We start from the raw sequence: 18,815 nt of genomic DNA on the forward strand, positions 1-18,815 counted from the left end.
TCCAAGCTGGCCCTTTGGGGGCTTGGCTGTCGCCTCTGTGAATTCCCCCCATCCTGCCTCCACTCTTGACGGGTCAGGCCCACCCCCTCAGAGGCCTCTCCGTCCACCCCTGTCCTGCTCAGGGTCCCAGACGCACTGCGGCCTGAAGGAAGAAGTCCTCAAACTCTGCGTGGGCCCGCTCCACCGCCTCCACGCCCCCGTCCTTGGGGACAAGCGCTCGCAGGCACTGGCTGCCTTCGTGCTCCATCCAGTGGCTGACCTGGGGCAGGGGACACAGGTTTGGACTTGGGGGGCTGCTAGGGAGATGTCCCTCTGCCGGCTGCCCGGTTTCCTGGGAGATCAATGTCTCCCGCCCCCTGTCATTAGCCTGGCCTCAACCCTCCTGATTCCAGCAGGAGCCTGGGGAGGGGGGCATCTGAAGGGGACACGGCCCCAAGCAGGGCCCCAGTGGGGAGCAGGCCTGGTCCGCGCCCTGCACATAGTGGGCCCTGAGTGCACACGGGGTGGGGATGACGTCACAGGTGGCGAGTCTCAGCTTAGTCCACCCGCTCTCTGCTACTTCGTCATAAAAGGGGCAGCCTCATGGTGGTGAGCTCCTCGTCCTGGGGACATGAAAATGCTGGAGAAGCAGCTGCCAGAGTCAGAGGAGGGTGCCCGGCCAGCCCTGAACTCACTGCAAACTGAGCTAGCCACTCACCTTCCTGGCCTCAGCTGATCAGTGAGAAAGGGGTTGACGTGGAGATCCCCGAGGGACCGAGGTATGGAGTGACTCTAGACCCGTGGGTGGAGGTTCCTTTCTTACTCTGGGGTGTCTTATCAACTCACCCTGCCCCTGCAAAGCCCAGTATGCCAGGCACTAATATCACCCCCAATTAAGAGGCGAGGACATGGAGGCCCCGGGTAGTGAGGTCATCCTCGGGCACCGGGGCCAGGCTGTCTCCAGGGCAGTGTGTGCAGCCCCGGGCAGGAAGGGTGCTCTAGTCCTAGACACCAGCAGCCAGACCAGGTGGTGCCATGCGGGTTCCAGGTCAGACCCTGGTGTGTGACCATGGCCGGGTGCATACTGGGTGGCATACCACCCCCCAGCCTCGGTTTCCTCACCTGTGCAGTGGGGATATTCTAGCAGCTTTCCTGCATCACTGGTGAGAGATGAAGTTGGAAAATACACAAAGGCTCTGACCCAGGGAGTGGCACACATTTGGTGCTCAATAAGTGCAGCCCTTGGAGTTATGTCTTTGCCCATTAAGCACTTGTTGAGTTCCATGTCATGTACCCTGCCCCAGGGACACCAGTCTGGTGTCCTTACTCCAGCACTAAGCATCTGGCTGGGGCCGGCCTGCAGGCAGAGGGCAGCCTGGCCTCCCCTTTTACCTGGAGGATGGAGGCTTCCAGGTGGCCCAGGCGGACACGGAGCTCCAGCCTCCCTAGGAGATGGTTAGAGGCGGTGACCAGGACATGAAGCTGCTCGTCCACCAGGCCATACAGGGCAGTGGCCTCCGCCAAGTGGCTTCTGGGAGGCAGAGAGTGGTAAGAGAAGGCCATGTGCCCTCCGCACCCCATCCTGAGCTCTTGCCCAGCCCAGGCCTCTCCCCAGCTCTGTGGCCCAGCCTGGTTTCCCAGCTGCTGACCTGCTGTGTGACCACGGGCAGGTGCCTGCATCTCTTTGGGCCTCAGCCTTGGAACCCCAAGAGCTTCCATGGGGTTGGGAGGACCAGAGGATGCAGCATGAAGTGAAAGGGCCCTCCCTCTTCCCGAGGCGGGCAGGAAGCCAGTTGAACAGACCCAGGTTCAAATCCCAGCCTCCTTCTATGTGACCACAGAGCTCTGTTTTCTCCTCTGTCAAGTGGGGAGGACAACAGCACCCACCTCACAGTTGGGCTGTGAGGATTCCACAGTCGAAGGCCTGGGTTCCCCACACTGGCTGCACACCAGAGTCTGCCCCAGGAGCTTTGGCCATCTCACACGTTCCACCCCAGAACAATGAAGCTGGTCTCGGGTGAGGGCTGCCGGACATGGGGTGCTTTCTAAAGATCCTCAGGAGCCTCCAGGGCAGCCACGGTGAGAACCACCCTCGTGCATGCAAGGCACATGACATGTGTTGGCACCTGTGACTTGCACGGCCGTGAGGCTGCCAGGCAGCCCCAGCACCGTCACAGACGGGAAAGCAGAGGTTTGAAGAGGGCAGTGACTCTCACGGCAGCTGAACGGAAAACAGGCCTGGCTGTTTCTGCAAGGAACTTTTAAAGATGGCCAAAGCCAAGGCGTGGAGGGGGCTCCCAGCATGGCGATCTTGGGTGCAGGGAGGCATGGCGAATCCCACCTGGCTCTCCCCAGCCCTGGAGGTTCTGTCTTCAGAAGGTAAAAGGAAGAGGAGACAGGAAAACCTGCCTTCTGGGCGGGAGCTCCGCTCTGCCTGGGTCTGTGCGCCTGACTGCAGCTCCCCCAGGCCACCACCCTTCCAGGCAGGGGCGAGGGTGCTCAAGGGGATGGTAAATGCCAGCCTGAGCCCCAGGAGGGAGAGAGGCGGGGCTGCAGCGGCTGGCGTGGGGCCACAGCGCCCCCTGGCGGGCCTTCCAGCAGTCAGGGGTCTGGAGAGACCTAAGGTGGACAGGAGGGCCTGGCCTGGTAGGTAAGGCAGGGGCATGCTGGGAAAGGCAGCACCAGCCCCACTGGGCATGGCAGGGGCAGGGAGATGGCCCTCTACCTGGTGTCAGGACCCACTGCTGCCAGTGCTCCCATCTGCCTGAACATGCCCAGAGTCCAAGGCGGCTGCTCAGTGCTATGAGGTTCTGGACCAGGCTGTGTTCGAGTCCTGGCCCCACCACCTCCCAGCTGTGTGACCTGAGATTAGTTACTTAACCTCTCTCTGTGCCTCAGGCTCCTCTGCTGTAGCAAGGAAAATATTGGGATCTAACTCAGCAGTGGAAAGACTTAGAACCAGCGAGGTACACGTACTAAGCGCTACACAGGTGCTGATTCAGTAAACAAATTGTTCTTAAAAGCTCATGCAAACTTTTCACTTGACTCCAGAATAAAATAAGTAGCTGTGTCCTAATAGAGAAAACACTTCCAATGACTGAGCAATTTAATTACAGTTCGAACATCCCTTCTCTTGGGACCACAAGTATTTCCGATTTCTAAAACTTTCTGAAATATTTGCATATGCATTAGGATCTATCCTGGAGGATGGGACCCAAGTCTAAACATGAAATTCATTTATGTTTCCTACACACCTTCCATATAGCCTGAAGGCAATTTTATAAAACAGTTAAAAATAATTATGCAGATGAAACAAAATTTCATAATGTAGAGTTTTCCACTTGAGCTCAAAATGTTCCAGATATTAGAGCGTTTTGGATTTATTTCTGATTTTCAGATTAGGGAGGCCCCATTCAAACCGGACTGACTTTTCCCCACTCCCTAAACTGAAGGAAGTTGGTACTTTCCTAGGGTGTCTGTCATTTATCCTGAGACTCCGAGACCCCTGACACACCATGAGGTTCTCCGACCATGCTGAGCAACTGGCGGGGAAGGCGGGGCCCCGTCTGGGCTTCAGATCCCAGGGGGCCGCTGCCCAGCTCTGAACTCACTTGGCTGAGCCTCGCTTACCATCCATGGCATGAGGCTGCTGTGGGCCTCACAGGGTTCTTGCCAGGAATAAGTGAGATGGACCTTTGGAGGGGCTCAGCCCAATGTCTGGGTCAGAAAAGGGCTTGGTCCAGGAGGGTGAGCAGAATCGGGGAGGCGAGGTCCTCCCGACAGCCGGGGAGTGAGAAGGGGCTGCAGAGAAGGGATAAGGAACTTGCCAAGGCCTGTAGGGCCACAAGGTGAGCCCTGGAAAGGCCTGGTCCCGGGCTTCCATGGGGCCCTCCCTGTGCGACCCTTGGCTGCGTGGCCCGCCTCTGAGTCCCAGGCTCAGAGGGGAGGGGAAAGGCCTGGGCGACAGTACCTGACGTCAGGGTTGAAGTCCAGACTGCTGGCCTCCTGCTGCAGCCTGGCCAGGGTGGCTCCACCTTCCCGCTGGAGGTCCAGCAGGCCCGGGTCCTTCAGCACGGCCTCCATCAGCTCCTTGGACTTGCTCAGGCGCCTGGCAGCCTCCTGCCAGCATAGGGAGAGGTACCCCGAGGCTCATTCCCCGCTCCCTCCACAGCCCCCATCCCAGATCAAGCCCGACTTCCCTAGGGTGGGTTCAGGTTCCTCTGGAATGTCCTTTTCTAACAGGGCTCCTCAAGCCACGCCCCCTCTCATCACCATGGCAACTCCCATCCTTCTCCAAGCTCAGTCATCTCTCTGGGACACCCATTCCAGCCTCTTTGCTGATTCCCCTGATGCCTTCTGGGTCCCCCTACAGTCTGTGCCCGGTGGCAGTTACAGGATGGAAAAGTGTAGATGTGACCACCCCCTGCTTCAAACTCCTGGGTGGATTCCCTGCCTGCCTCCGATCGAGTCCCAGCCCAGCTTGCCGACTCAGCCCTCCACTGGACCTAGAAAATCCCTCAGAGTGTCTCTTCTCCTGCCTGCCGACTCACTGGACTCCACAGTGACTCCAGCTTCCTGCACAGCCCAAACATCCCCTGCCCCAGGGACTTTGCACATGTTCATCCTCTGCCTGGAGCGCAGTCTCCCACCAAGGCAGACTCCTTGAACTTCAGGCCTCAACTCAAATATATCTCTTCAAGGAGGCCCTCCCTCTTCGCTCAGTTCTCAGTCTTCATGGTAGTTTGGCTCAGTTTGCAGCTCGGGGTCTATTTCTTTACATTTGGAAGGACCACCTCTGCCACGGCATTATGAGCCCCACCAGGACGGAGGGAAGTCTGTGGGTCCCAGGCTGGGAGCCCAGTAAATATGCCTCAAGTGAATGAGTACAAGACAGGGACGATGACAGACTCCCCGCTGTCCCCTTCACTGAGCTCTGGGTCCATGGAGTCTGGGTGTGCCGCGGCTTCCCCGGACCCCGCACCAGGCTCACCTGCACGCTCCCCGGGGGATCTCCCTTCTCGAACACCTCGATGGAAGCCCGTAGCAGAGCAGAGGCCTGGTGCAGGTCAGCAAGGAAAGGGTCCAGCTTCTGCAGGACAGAAGGCCAGAGCGGGGCTGTCAGCCGGGGCCAGGCGGGAGGACACCTCCCTTCCCCAGGAGGACCCCGGGGGCGTTAGGCAGTGGTTCGCGGACTTCAGATGTCTCAGAGTCGTCTGGAAGGCTGGTGACCTCCAGGACCCGCTCCGAGCTGCTGCTGAGCTCCTCTGGGGTGGAGCGGGAGAATGGCACTTCTAGACAGTTCCCAGGCCGGGAGCTGGGGCCACACTTCAGGAACCACTGGTGTTGGGAATGAGAGAGGGAGGAGAAAGGAGAGAAAGAGCCAGCCACTCCCAGAGCGGGGGATACCTCGTGGGGAGGGGAGTGCGAGGACAGGATCGGGGGACACCCTTGGCTTTGTCCCACTTGAGCCCAACTCTGCCACTTCCTAGCTGTGAGACCCTGGGCAAGTGACTTAACCTCTCTGGGCCTTCACTTCTTCCTCTGTTAAAATGGGGGGCGCAGGAGGCCCTGCCTTACAGGTCGGAGGAGGACTGGATGAACTCATTTGGGGAAGGCACTTAGAACAGCGCCCAGCAACTGCTGGACATGTCATGGCCATCGTGCTGCATTGTGGGTCTCCAGGTCAGAGTTCACTTAAAGGAAAGGTCCGACTGCTAAAGTGGAAGTTCAAAAGCCCCTGAGAAGGGAACTGGGAGCCCGGGATGAGTGGGAAGGATCTCTCGGCAGACGCCCTGGAAATGTGAGCACACGGCGCCCTGCGCTTCGCGGGGCGGAGTCCAGGACCGCGTGGACAGCGAGCTGCAGGACAGGGGTCCTCCTGTGGGACGGCAGGCGCTCGCACGCAGTCTGCGCACGTTTCCCCACGTGCTTTGAACCATCTCGACGCCACTTACGGTCGCTAACACACTGGAACCGCTCTAAACAGCTGTCGCGCCGCATTGTTTAGGGAATAACGACAAGAAAGAGTCTCGCACGTTCGGTACGGTTTTTCTCTTTTCAAGTGCGTTCCTTCTGCAGCTGGTTGAATGGGGGCGGCAGAACCCGGGTCTGCAGGGCCCTCTCCCCTGCCGACTCATGAACCCCGTGGTCCCCCATGGGAGGGAGGGCGACGCAGAGACGGTCATTAATGGTGGGAGAGGCCACACACCCCGCAGTGCCGCTAAACACACCACAGGGCACAGGACGGCTCCCGGCAGGAGGGACGCCCGCCTCGGATGTGGGGCCCCGGGTCTACGGGCAGAGTCTTCCTCGCTGTGAGCTGAGGATCTGGGCTGTCCCCACACAGGGTTGTGCGGAGGGATCCGTGCAAAGGAGCCTCGCAGTGACAGTTTCCCTATTTCCTCCCTCGTCAAGGAGCGAGCTCATCTGCCTCCCCGACAGACATGGTGTTCCCCGAGTTGTGTAGGTCCGCAGAAGAGACACCTGTCAATTTGTCTTCAGCTAACACTCACATAACTCTCAGCATGTGCCACACCCTCTCCTAAGCCCTTTACTCACATTCATTCGATTCTTTCTCACACACACACACAAAAAAAAACCATGAAGAGATACTATTATTTCCCTTCCATTTTGCTGAGGGAAACTCAAGCTCAGAGAAGGTACGTAACTTACCTAAGGTCACAGAGCAGAGCTGAATTGGAACTCAGGCAATCTGGCCCTACTGAGCTCTTACTCATTCTACTCTGTATCTTAATGGTAAACATCTGATTTGAACTTGACAGGGTTGATGGTTCCAGGGGGCAGGATTGGGGAGGAAGGAAGAGAAGGAGGGAGGGACAAGGGCTAAAGGCTGTGATGGTAGACACCTGGAAGAATTGCACCCACTCGCTGTGACGGTAGGGGAAGGGGCCTTCCAGGGCTGCTGGCAGTTGACTGGGGTCCACGTGGTGGCTGAGGGCCTTCAATGAGGTCAGCACCTCCACCTGCAGACAAAAGAAGTGAGTCAGGAGGACCAGAGGACTGAGCATGGGAACAGACTTTGAGAAGATCTCTGCCCCACACCAGTCCATCTTCCATGGGGGAAGTTCAGAGTTGTTTCTGTGCATTTGATCTTCTCTGGAAGCTCTGATGAATCACAGTGCAGAACCAGACCCTGGTTAAGAAATAGCAACTAAACAGCTCTTGGACTTCCAGTCTCCTGGCCTGTGCCCAAGGCAGACATCACTAATCAATCGCAGCCTTTGTTCCACCTGGCTCTTTCCCAGGCACAGTGTTCCAGACAATCACACAAACGGATTGCGGCTGGCCCTGTCATGAGCCTTCTCTCTAGTCCTTACACGGGTCTCTGGTGACCCACCAAGGCTGATAAGAAAAGCCACCAAAACCTAACGGTGTCCCTTCAGATCTGGAGAAGGGACTAGTGACTGCTTTTCCCACTGAAAAGCAGGTTTTTTTCCAGGTTTATCCTGGGAACAGCTCCAGATACTAGGCTGGGGTCAGGTGGAGTCTGTGGGGTTTGGGGCCCATCTGTCATCCCTGATGATCAACAGCACCCTGGAGCACACTAGAAACGCAGCATTCCAGAAGCAGCATTGGAGAGGGGCAGCTCCCGGGCCTCATCCTTCTTGGCCTGTACGGATTATTTCGAGGCCTCTTCTAGCTTGTCCATTCTGCAATTCTTCATCTCTTCTACCCCCGCTCAGCTCTAGCCCAAGGGACCCTCTCCTCAACTGCCGGTGCTGCTTCCTGCTCACCTGGACGTCAGGTAAGGCCTGCAGCTGAAGGGCCTCCTCCTTCTTTCCCAGGAAGAGCAGCGTGCGGATGGAGGCTGGGGCCCAAGCCTGAAAACGAGAACCACTTCAGGCTGCTCCGGAGGAGCCTTCCCTGAGCCCCCGTCCCTCTGTGACCGCTCCTCCCCCCGGAAAGACAAAGGCAAACGGGTCGTGTAGCTGGACGGTGTAGGGGAGAAATGTGCGCTGTCTGGAGGGAGAACCACTGTGGTCAAGAGAGCAGCAGGTCCAAGCGGCACCGCACGCCTTACTAGCCCTCCCCCTGCCTCAGTTTCCCCATCTGTAAAGTGAGGGGGTCAGACCATGAGGTGTCAAACCTCCGCCTTCCCTGCTGCCCACGGTCAGCTGGGACTCTCTCCCTCATCCCTGCTCTGTGATGAGGTGTTTTACCCGAGGCTAAGGCAATAGCAGAGAGTGCATTTCCCTGGCCCCTGGGATCCTTTAATGGCCGGTGAACCATCAGAGACACCAAGAAACTTTTTCTGGGACCTCTGGGAAAATTTCCTGCTGAATGTGAGAGATCATGTGAGCTGCTGGGAGCCAGACTGCCACCAGTGGGGGCTTGTCAGAGAACGGCACCCTCCCAGGAGGACGGGGCCAGAGGAGGAGAGGGGATGGTCTGGCGACAGGGTTGGAGCCCTACGGCAAGCTGGACTGGACTCCTGGATTGTGCAGTTACACAAACCAATGAAGTTCTTTTGACTTAGAACCCACGTGCACTGAGTTTTTTTTTCTTGCACTAAAAGTCCCTGGTTCCAACCCTGAGCCTGCCCCATGCTCCAAGCACGACAGAGTCCCCCAGTGACCCCAAGGCTGGCAGGGCTGAGGCTCTCCGTGCTGTGCTCACCTGGGTGGCCTGCAGGGCGCTGACCAGATCAGGCTGTGGGGGCTGGTTCCTGGCATCGACCACGACCACCAGCCCCTTGGCTTTATCTTCGGGCCTGTGGGTGGAAAACAGAATTGGTGATCTCACTGGGTGGCCCTTGGGGCTCTCCAGGTGGCAAGGCCAAGTGGAAGGTCACTGGAAACTGGCTGCTAGAAGCCTTGGTTCATTGGTGAATGCCCTACCCTGCGGGACCAAGGGCCATGTCCCCCTGCTGGAAGCCCTCCCGATTCTTCTCCAGGAGAGCCCTCTGCCTCCTCGGCGGGCCCCTGCGCTGCCCCTCGCACCCTCTTCCTGCCCAAGAACCCTGAAGAGAGTCACCCTCGCAGTTAGAGTGGGTCACCTGTATGAGTCAACTTTTGTGGGGGCAGAATCCCCATTTCATTCAAGAATCCAACTCCCTCCAAACACCCTGTCCCCCCCGGGGTTGGCTTCTGATTGGTGGAGGCCTCGCAGTGACCTGATTTCTCTGGCCAATAACTGGGCTAGATGGAGATCATGTGACACATGTCTGCCCCATGAGATGAGAGGGCCAATTCCCTGGTGGGGCTTTGGAGAACGACATTCTCTCCTTTAAACAGTTCTTACAAAGAGCTGGGAGGCAGAGGCCTAGAATGATACCTTTCCTTATTGGACAAGACGGTTTAAATTGGAATTTGTTACCTGTGGCCAGAACAGCCCTGGCTGGTTCAGACACAGGGAACCGAGCTGACAGGGGCTGCTCTTCGTCCTTACGCCAGGACTTCCCAGACTGGCCCAAATGTCCGCACTTGTTAAAATACAGATTGCTCATGCCACTCCTCCCCTGCCCCCCCAGACTGTTGGCCAGCAGGCCCAGGGTGGGGTCTGGGGATTGCAAGTGCCCTTGGTCACGCCAGTGATCAGGAAGGTTTGGAAAATAACCCCAACTGCCTCAAACCCCCTTGCGGTCATCCAGCTCACAGACAAAACCAGTGTGGCACCGTGTGGGCGCTGAGTGGTGGGACGGCCATCAGTATGTGGTGACCTGGGCAGGTTCTTATATCTCCGAGTCAACTGAATGTCGATGGAGCCGGCTTGACGGCCGTGTGAGGACTGATGGAGTCATGGATGTAAAGCACCCGGCCACCGCGCACCACAGGGGAGATGGAATATGTTTTTACAAAAAGTTACCATTGTTACTGTCCTAAAGGAGGAAACTGAGGCACAGGAGGCAGGGCAGCAGACAGCGGGAGGAGTCTCAGGGAGGCGACACCAGGTCTCTGACCTCAGGAACCACGCCTCGCTGGTCCCTGGCTAGGCCCCTGAAGAACAGTGAGTCATTTCCAGACCTGTCCCCGCCCTCAGCTGGAGGCCCACAGAGGACAGGGCCTGCGGTGAGACTCCTCAGGTCCCTGGCACCACCCAGCATAAAGCCGGCCCTGAGCAGGTGTCCGCCAGTGTTTATTCAGAGCACAAATGGAAAGACCAGGTGTGCAAGGGACCCAGGCGTCCCCATGGCACGCTTCCCTCGTCCCTGCCACTGGGACCCCACTTGGTCCTCAGAACCCACTGGCCATCTCCTTTCCTCAGGTGAGCCTCCGAGAGAAGTCACTGCCCCAGGGCCGCCCAGCAAGTCAGTGGGATGTCGGGCCACCACGCTGGCCACTGCTCGGCACAGAAAAGGGGGTCCTAGCTCCTCCTCTAGAAAAGCCACCTGCCTTAGGCAAGAGGAAGAGAAACTGCAGCGACCAGCAGGTGGCAGTGGTGACTCCCCGCATAGGAAGGTCCTAAGGGTGCCTCAGTCCTCCACCCAACCCCAGCAGCAAGCCTCCCGGACCGGTGGGGGCTGCAGCACGTCCCCCGCAACTAACCTCTGAGGCTGCCCTGGGAGGCTGGGTCTCAAGGGAAAGGACTGAGCCTCTTCCCCACCCAGGCCCACGGGAAGTCTGAAGGCCAGTGGGGTGGGTGGGGCGGCAGTGGGAGGAAGGCTGGAGATCAGCCTGGGCCTTCATTCCCTCACTTTGGTTCTGAAATTCTCGCCCTCACTCACTCACTCACCCACTCACTCACTCACTCACTCACTCATTCACTCACTAATTAACTCACTCATTCACTCACTCACTAATTCACTCACTCACTCATTCACTCACTCACTAATTCACTCACTCACTCATTCACTCACTAATTAACTCACTCATTCACTCACTCATTCACTCACTAATTCACTCATTCACTCACTCACTCACTCATTCACTCACTCACTCATTCACTCACTCATTCACTCACTCACTCACTCATTCACTCACTCATTCACTAATTCACTCACTCATTCATTCACTCACTCACTCACTCATTCACTCACTCATTCACTCACTCACTCACTCACTCACTCATTCACCCTTTCACTTTTTCATCACATATTTATAATTCAGATGCCAGTTCAATTATCACCTCCTCAGGGAAAACCTCCTCGATTTCCCAATTGAAATTAGCTCCTCCCCTTCTCAGGCTACAACAGTGATTCTCGAAGTATGGCCCCGGCCCAGCAGCAGCAGTGCGACCAGGTAACTGATCCGGAATGCAGATTCCCAGGTCCTCCCACCCCAGACCCACTGAATTGGAAGCTGGAGGTGGGGACCAGCAATCTGTTTTAACAGCTCACCAGGGGAGTCGGAGGCAAGTGGTTCTCAAGTCCAAACACTAGTGATCGTCAACATCCCTCTGCTTTCTGCACCATGTTCTGGAAAGTCACCGGGCCATCCCTCTCTCCCTCCAGCTCAGGAGTCTCCCCATGGCGGGGTCCGGGTCTGTCCTTCCTCCCCCAGCATCTGACTCGGGACTGGCTCTGTGGAAGGGAAGGATCCAGGGCCTCTCCACTCAGTGCCTGGTTCCAGGCTCTGGGTCGAGAGGGTCGAGGTGGATATGGAGTGGTCAGGGAGGCCCAGGTCCTTACCTGGGGATGCCACACAGGTAGGAGAGCAGCTTGGTGACCTCCGAGGCCGTGCACCCTGGTGTCTCCCAGGCTCCCTCTGCGGTCGACACCAGAAGCAGGGGCCGCCCCTTCCTGTCTCGACTGCCTGGAGGAGAGAGGGCACACTTGAGCAGGGAGAAATTTGGCAGGGCTCTTACCCGTGGGACTTCCTCTGTGGCCACCAGGCCTTCACCCATACTGGTCCCTCAGAATGCCCTTTCTCTTCTTCTGTGAGCTGTGAACTCCTATTCACCCATCAAAGCCCTAGCTTAGAAGTCACTTCCTGAGAGAAGTCTTCTCTGAATCCCTCCTCCACAGACGTAGCTCACGCCCCTTGGACCATCCTGCATACAGAGCACCCTGAGGCAAAGTTTCTGAAATGAGCTCTGGGTTCATGTTCTGGCTTGGCACTGACTCTCTGTGTGGCCTGGGGCAAGTTCATGTATCTCTGCCTCAGTTTCATCTGTTAGATGAGACAAAAAATATAGTGAGCTGATGAGGTTATTTGGTGGATCAAGTGAGACAGCACCCGAGAGACCATCACATCCGGGCTCACTGAGGGGCACCTGTTCTAATGAGCAGTGTCTCTGTTCTCTTCTCCAGCCAGGTCCCACTGGGCGTGCAGCCCAGGGCCACCAGTTCACTCTGTATTCTTGCAGGCCATCAGCCTTGGGACCTTGGCCGCTATGGCCTGCCCAGGGATCTGGCTGTGTGTCTCACTCTCCCTGAGGGGTCCTGAGGCCCAGGAGAGTTAGCCCAGCCTCCAGGACTGTAAGGAAAGAATGTCTCTCGTTTAAGCCAAAGCTGATGCACGACGTCTCCCCTTGCGGCCCGTGGCCCAGCCAGAGTGGCTCACCTGTTGTTACCTAAACGCACCTGGCCTTTCCCTCCTCCCGCCTCTGTTCACCTGTTCCACCTGCCAGGGGTGCCCTTCCTTCCTGTTTCCACCTGCTGAAATTCCCCTCACTTCTCACTGCCCAGCCAAGATGCCATCTCCCCAGGGAAGGTGACCCTGTCCCTGAGTTTGTCCCCCACCCTGGTTCTCACAGCAAATGTAGGCTTTGTCAAATCCTGCAAGACAGCCCCTGCAGGGAGTCCTTGGGCTCAAGCTCTCTGCTGCTTCCCTGGGCTCAGCAAAGACTGGGTCAGATCCTCCATGCCTGAGGTTGCTTGACTAGTGAATGGAGGGTTAGCACAGTGCTTTCCAAATTCCACATGCCTGGGGGTCTTGCTAGAACTCAGACCCTCATTCAGCAGACCAGACTGTGCATCTCTTCCAGGCTCCACAGTGATGCCCAAGTTGTTGGTCCCTGGACCACACTTCGTGTAGAGAAGGGTTCAAGTACCCAGGACATTCTGTCATAGGACACAGTGATTGTGAGACTTGTTCACATAACTTGCTTCCCACCAAACTCTGGCCTGAACAGGGCTCTGCACACAGCCAGTACTGACTGACTTGAATAGAATGACAGGCAGCTGTCCCTGTGATTTGCTTTTAGCTGGGCCAAGGAGACCCCTTTGCCCCAAATGTTACCTTGGCCTGACAGTTGGTACCAGAAATACCATCACTGGCACCTCAGAACCCTAGCTTGAAGCTGTCATGTCCACCTTGGGTTCTGAATCTCAGATGGAGGTGGGAATGGCAGGTTGGGATGGGGGTGGGCAAGGGGCTACCCACAACCACTGGAAAACCTGTTGTACCTTTTAGCAACATTCTGTCCTGAGAGATGGCAAATCATTGAATGGGCAAGAAACTTAAAGCATTGCACTTGAAACGAGTGTGAATGTATTCTTAAACAGAACACAACCTGATTGAAGCAGTAGAGACAAAAAAGATTTCCAAGATATGTCCAGAGCCAGGCCAAGCTCCAGGACCCTTCCACTCTCTTTGGCATTAGGAATGAGAAGTCACTGGTGACCTTGACAAGACCCGTCTCAGTGTCAGGGTGGGGAAGGAATTCTGCTCAGAGTGGGTTGAGGAGAGGAGAGAGGATGCAGAGACAGGGAGCACGGAGCCACTCCTGTGTGGAGTTGATGTGAAAGGAAGAGGGGAGAATGACGATGTTGGGGCCCAGAATGTCCCCTGGTAAGCTGGGCAGGCCCAGCACATTCCCATGATGGTGGGAAGGGGGCAGTGGAGGAGGGGATCTGGTGGGGCAGTGGAAGGATGTCTCTGAGTAGGCAAAGAGGAGCAGACCTCCAGGGAGGGTTGGCCGCAGAGGAGGAGCACAGGACAGTCCCCCGTGGGATGGATGTGGTGGGCAGGGGAATATGGTAGCAGGAGCGATTCCATTCTCACTTGCTCAGTGAGACCCGAAGGAAGGCCACCCGCTGAGGGTGTCCTGGGTGGGGGTGGGGCATGGATAGTCAGAGGAGAGAAGTCATCAGCTCAGGACCGTGAGAGGTCACTGCGGACCCGGGGAGGGTCCAAGGCACCACTCAGTCTTCCAGGTGACCTGCCAGGTGGTGTGAATTTCCCAGCTTTGTCCAGTGGGGAGGGGGCAGGGGCAGCAGGTGGAGAGTTTCTGGGGTTTCTCCAGGTAAAGGTGAAGGGAACAGAGAAAGGCAAGGGAGTTGAGGGCCATCGAGAGGAAGTGATTGTAAGGACGAGCAGGGAAGGAGCGACGTGAGGACATGATGGGCTTGGGAAGACAGTGAGAAGGCGGCTGGGTCGACAGGCTGAAGTTTGGGGAGCAGGACGACCCAAAACAATTAAGACTGGGACAGTGGGGGAGGCGGTAGCAGCAGAGTAGGAATCTCAGAATTGAAACTGGGGAGGGAGCAATTAGTTATGGGGAATGACCAGGGAAGGAGTCCCTCGGGGGCAAGGACAGGCTGCCTGGAGAAGAGGAGGTCAGAGGCAGTCAAAGCTGGGAGCAGCAGGAGCGTCACGTGGTGCTGCTCATTCGGTCAACAAGTCCTTTCTGAGCAGGTACTGCACCAGGCACCTGGGGTCCCTCCGCATGTATTGCAATCCCCAAGAATGACAGCACGAGTCATTCTGGAGGAAGTGACAATGAGCCAGGGCCTGTCTGCCGGCCGGTTCTTTCTCACACAAGGGGAACCTGAGGCCCAGGGAAGGCAAGCTACTTCTCCAAGTTTACCCAAGGAGCTGACGATAGAGTCGAAACTGAAACCCAGTTCCCCATCCTCCTGGGCAGGGCCCTTCCGCGGCCAAAAGCGGAGCCCATGGAACATGGCAGTCCCAAAGAGTAGTGAGACCCCTGTGCGCAAGTAACCCGGGAACAAGCAGCAAACATTCCAGCCACAGTGACCAGGAAAAGGACAGACCATGCCTCCAGGAGCTGTAAACGACAGGTAGGGCCCAGGGTCCTGCAGAGCTGTAGAAGTCCAGGAAGTAAAATAGAATTGCAGGAAAGTCAGTTCCCAGAAAGCACCGTGGTCCCTGGTGTCCCTAGACCTTGGCACCTGCTGTTCCCAACACTCCACCTGGTCAACGCCCACTCACACTGTACAACTGCATTTTATATCACTTAACCTGTCCCAGCAGAAGCCTGTGCCAGGGCCCCTGTGCTCCACCGGGGCAGGAGTTCCTCCTTGTTACAATTCTCTTTACATCAGGTTGTCATTAGCTGTTGAACTTTCTCTACCACGAGAATATAGGTTTCCTGAGGGCAGAGAGCACATCAGACTTGTTCCCTAATAAATCCCCAGTGCTCAGTAAATATTTACTGCACAAATATTAAACAGAAATGATAATACCTTCGGTATTGGATATTGTTAGTGGCTCACCCAAAACACTCAGTAGGCAGAGCACTCATCCCCCAGAGGCCAGAAGCATTGGCAATTAATGGCTTACAGGTGCCCCCTTCTCAGGAAGTGCTCTTGGTTGAACTAGATCACTGGCTTACCCTGCATCCCTACCTAGGATCAGTCTGAAGGTAATGACTGAGAGATCCAGGATCAGCCTGAAGTTAATGACTGTCATTCATGCTCCAGAGCTCCCTTTGGGGTCAGGCCACAGCTTGCTCACTCTTTTCCTGGCCCTGTCCTGCTTTCCTCCCTCCCCTTTTCCTGGGACCCCTCCTCTGAGAAACTACTTTCTCGGGAATCCTTGTCTTGGGCTGCACTTCCAGGGAACCCAACATCTACCTCAGCTGCCTCACTGAGATCTGAATGGACGGGCAGATGGAGAGATGGATGGAGGGTGGATACCTAGAAATTGCTTTCATCTAATCCAAATCCTTCACCGGAAGGTGAGGAAGCAAACCCAGGGAGGCTGGCTCTAGAACACAGGCCTCCTGGGCTTTTCCCACCTCCTCTCTGCCCACCAGTGTCTAAGGAAGTTTGGGACTTCCATCTTCCTCCCATCTCCCTCCACGCCCCCACTAGTCCCCTGAGACCTGGCAGGCATGCTATCCTGGAGTGGAAAACCTCGACATCCAGGGTTCCGGCCCTGGGCGCAGGCACTGGGGACTCTTGCTGAGGGCTAGGGCCTCTTCCTGGGTGGCCCGCAGAAGGTTCCGAGAAGCCAGCCTCTTCCCCAGTCTGTGGGCCTGAGTCAGCGGCAGGGCCAGATGTTTTGGTCTGAGTTGTTCCATCTGGGAAAAGCAATAACAAGTAACGGATGTGAAGTAGAAGATGGATTTTCTGAGGGGAAAAATGTTTTGTCTTCCACCCTCTGATGGATGATAGAGCTTACAAGTTTTGATCTATTACTCTGGTAAGCGCCTTACTTCTGGTATCTCTTTGAACCATCAAAGCATCTCTATGAAGCAGGTGAGATCCCCATCCCACAGAGAGGGGGACCTGAACTCAGAGAGGTTAAATACCTAGCCAGGTCACATAGCCAGTGCGTGGCAAAGTTAGGATGAGAACTTGGGTGAGTGAATTCTGGACCCATGAGTCTTGCAGCCTCAATAAGCTACACTGGGCACTAAACCTCTGAAGCAAAGCCAGCCCAGGTGGTCCCTGACCCTCACAACCAGAACCACCCCATACCCTGCTTTCATCCAGATGACAGCTGCCTGTCCAGCTGAGTACCAGGCACCTTACCTTTCCCTGGGGGTTTGGCTCGGTTGAGTTTAGGAGAGCAGAGCGAGCATAGGACTTTCCTGTCCTGCTGGAGTGAGGCTTTCTCTGGGGTCACTGGGGATTGCCTCTGCCCTTTCAAAAAGGAGAATTTGAGTCCAGGAGTGGGGGACCTGGAGGAGGAGGTGTTTCGACTGGAGCGGGTCATGGGCTGGGGATGTCTCCCATTTTCTCGCTTGGTCTTCTCTTTTTCGGTGTCAGAGGCTGGGGCGGCCAGGGAAGCTGGGGACAAATGGGGGGAGGAGGTTTGTCTTGGTCCAGGTGTGGGCTGGACCATGGTCTCTGGGTTTCCTAGAAGTACTTGCATCTTAGAGGCAGTCAGCTCTTCTGAGACACCTGCCCTGAGGCCAGAGTCACAGTCCAGTGGCTCCTCCAGGGCATGAAGGTAGGGTCCCTGGGGCTGTTGGTCTGAGTCATGGGCAGGCGCTTTGTTCTTGATCTTCCTCCGTAAGCCTCGAACGCAGGGCTCCTCCTCTGAGCTTGCTGGCTTCTCACAAGCCCATTTTCCCAAGGAAGGCCCCCCACTGGATTCAGAGAGAGGCAGTATTCCTTCAGACAGAGGAATTCCCTTAGTTCTTAGTTCCTCCGATGCCTCAAAAGTACAGCTGCTAGACGTCCCCAGCTCCTTCATGGGAGACCCTCCTCTGCTCTCTTGGGAAGGGTCCAGAAGAGCCACATAGTCTCCTGCCGAGCCCTGGCTGTCCGCGTCGTCCATCCTGAGGGCCACCTCCCCAGGCCTGGCTTGCTCCACCTTGATGAGGCCTGGATACTTGTCCCCAGACGTCCTGCTGCCTGGGGAGCTGGCCTGGCGCAGCTCCTGGGGAGCACTTGGAATGAGTGCCTCTGCCTGGAGGGAGCCCCAGGCGGGGGCGGGGACGTTGGCAGCTGGGGGTCTGCCGTCCACAAACTCCGGACTGGTGATCTTAGCCCAAGGCACAGGAGCAATCCCATTCTCTGAAGCCACCAGGCAGTTGTGTAGGGGACATCCCTCAAAGTCGCTGTTGATGGCCTCCAGCCACGCCGGGGTGAAAATCATAGGGTAGGAAGACTCGGGAACCGGCCTCTTGTCCACCGTGCGGAGGTCCAAGGAGAGGCATTTGATCATCACGCAGGCGGACTGCTCCTCCTGGGGCTCCACTTGGAGGTAGAAGTCACCCTGGCGCAGCAAGAGGGGACTGAGCGGTGCCAGGTGGACCACCACCTCGTCCCGCAGGCAGAGCGGCCAGCCCTCGTGCAGGAAGAGGCGGTGGGAGAAGGGGGCCTGCGGGAGAGACTCAGGGTCAGGCCCGAGACCTCCTCCTGGACCCGCTTCCTCCCTCTCCCAGCGAATCTGGAACAGGCCGCGTGAGAAGGGAGGTACCCGGGTGCAGCCCTGAATAGGCCCTGGCTCTTGGGGCTGTGCAAGAGTCGCCTCAGCCTCACTCTGTGCTTGGCCCTGACCTTGAAAATACTTTCTGACCACAGGACCAAGGGACGAGTTCTGAGTGCCAGGTGCTGTCTGCAAAGTGTCTTTTCCATGAAGTCTTCTTACTTGACTCCCATACCCTTTCCTCCCTTCGAAAGTTCCTCCCGGTCCACCTCGAGCCTTAGCCCTCTGCTGTGAAGCCAGGGAGACATGAGTTGAAGGCCCAAATCACTAATTTGGGCAAACTCCTTAATTTATCTGAACCTTAATTTCCCTATCTGCAAATAGGAATAATTTTTAAAAATTATTATTATTATATATATATATATATATATACACATATTTGTGCAAATCAATACACATTTGCTGGCCAATGGGTGGAACCGGAGAACATCATGCTAAGTGAAATAAGTCAGGCTCAGAAAATCAAGGGAAAATATATTTCCCTCATATGTAGAAACTAGAGTAAAAAAAGGAAAAGAAAAAGAGGGAGTGGGGATTCCATGAAAATAGAAGGGAGATCCATGGGGTCAAGGAAGGGGGTTGAGAGGGAGGAAAGGGATGAGGGGGAGGGAGGAGGGACGAGGAAAAGGGAGGAACTGTGCAAAGAAATCGATCAAATTATGCCACATAAATACACCACAGTGAATTCCCCATTTGCATATTTCCGTAAGGCATCAATTTATAAAACAAAGAGGGAAGGAAGACCGTGGAATAGGGGGGACAGGCGAGGGAGGAGGGGAGGGACAGGGGAGGTCCTGGGGACCAAAATGG

The 18,815-nt window shown here is 56.3% G+C and overlaps 1 protein-coding gene across 6 annotated transcripts in view; it reads right to left on the bottom strand.

Moving 5' to 3' along the window:
• KIAA1755 overlaps positions 1-18,815 on the bottom strand; it is a 41,318-nt gene that overhangs the window by 5,197 nt on the left and 17,306 nt on the right. For 4 of the 6 annotated variants that reach the window (XR_013762207.1, XM_079129419.1, XM_079129416.1 and 1 more), the window contains 10 exons: positions 16,601-17,897; positions 15,949-16,146; positions 11,567-11,690; positions 8,617-8,710; positions 7,734-7,820; positions 6,846-6,962; positions 4,970-5,068; positions 3,950-4,098; positions 1,372-1,510; positions 137-259 (listed from right to left, as the gene is read on the bottom strand). Coding sequence is in view for 5 of the 6 variants with exons in the window: in XM_079129419.1 (XP_078985545.1) it covers positions 137-259; positions 1,372-1,510; positions 3,950-4,098; positions 4,970-5,068; positions 6,846-6,962; positions 7,734-7,820; positions 8,617-8,710; positions 11,567-11,690; positions 15,949-16,146; positions 16,601-17,897 (2,427 nt within the window). In the remaining variant the exon portion in view is untranslated. The remainder of the gene's footprint in view (positions 1-136; positions 260-1,371; positions 1,511-3,949; positions 4,099-4,969; positions 5,069-6,845; positions 6,963-7,733; positions 7,821-8,616; positions 8,711-11,566; positions 11,691-15,948; positions 16,147-16,600; positions 17,898-18,815) is intronic. The other 2 variants (XM_079129418.1, XM_079129417.1) reach the window with 2 other exon arrangements.

Source organism: Sciurus vulgaris (genome assembly GCF_902686455.1).
Source record: "Sciurus vulgaris genome assembly, chromosome: 2".
In the NCBI taxonomy this organism is placed as follows: Eukaryota; Metazoa; Chordata; class Mammalia; order Rodentia; family Sciuridae; genus Sciurus; species Sciurus vulgaris.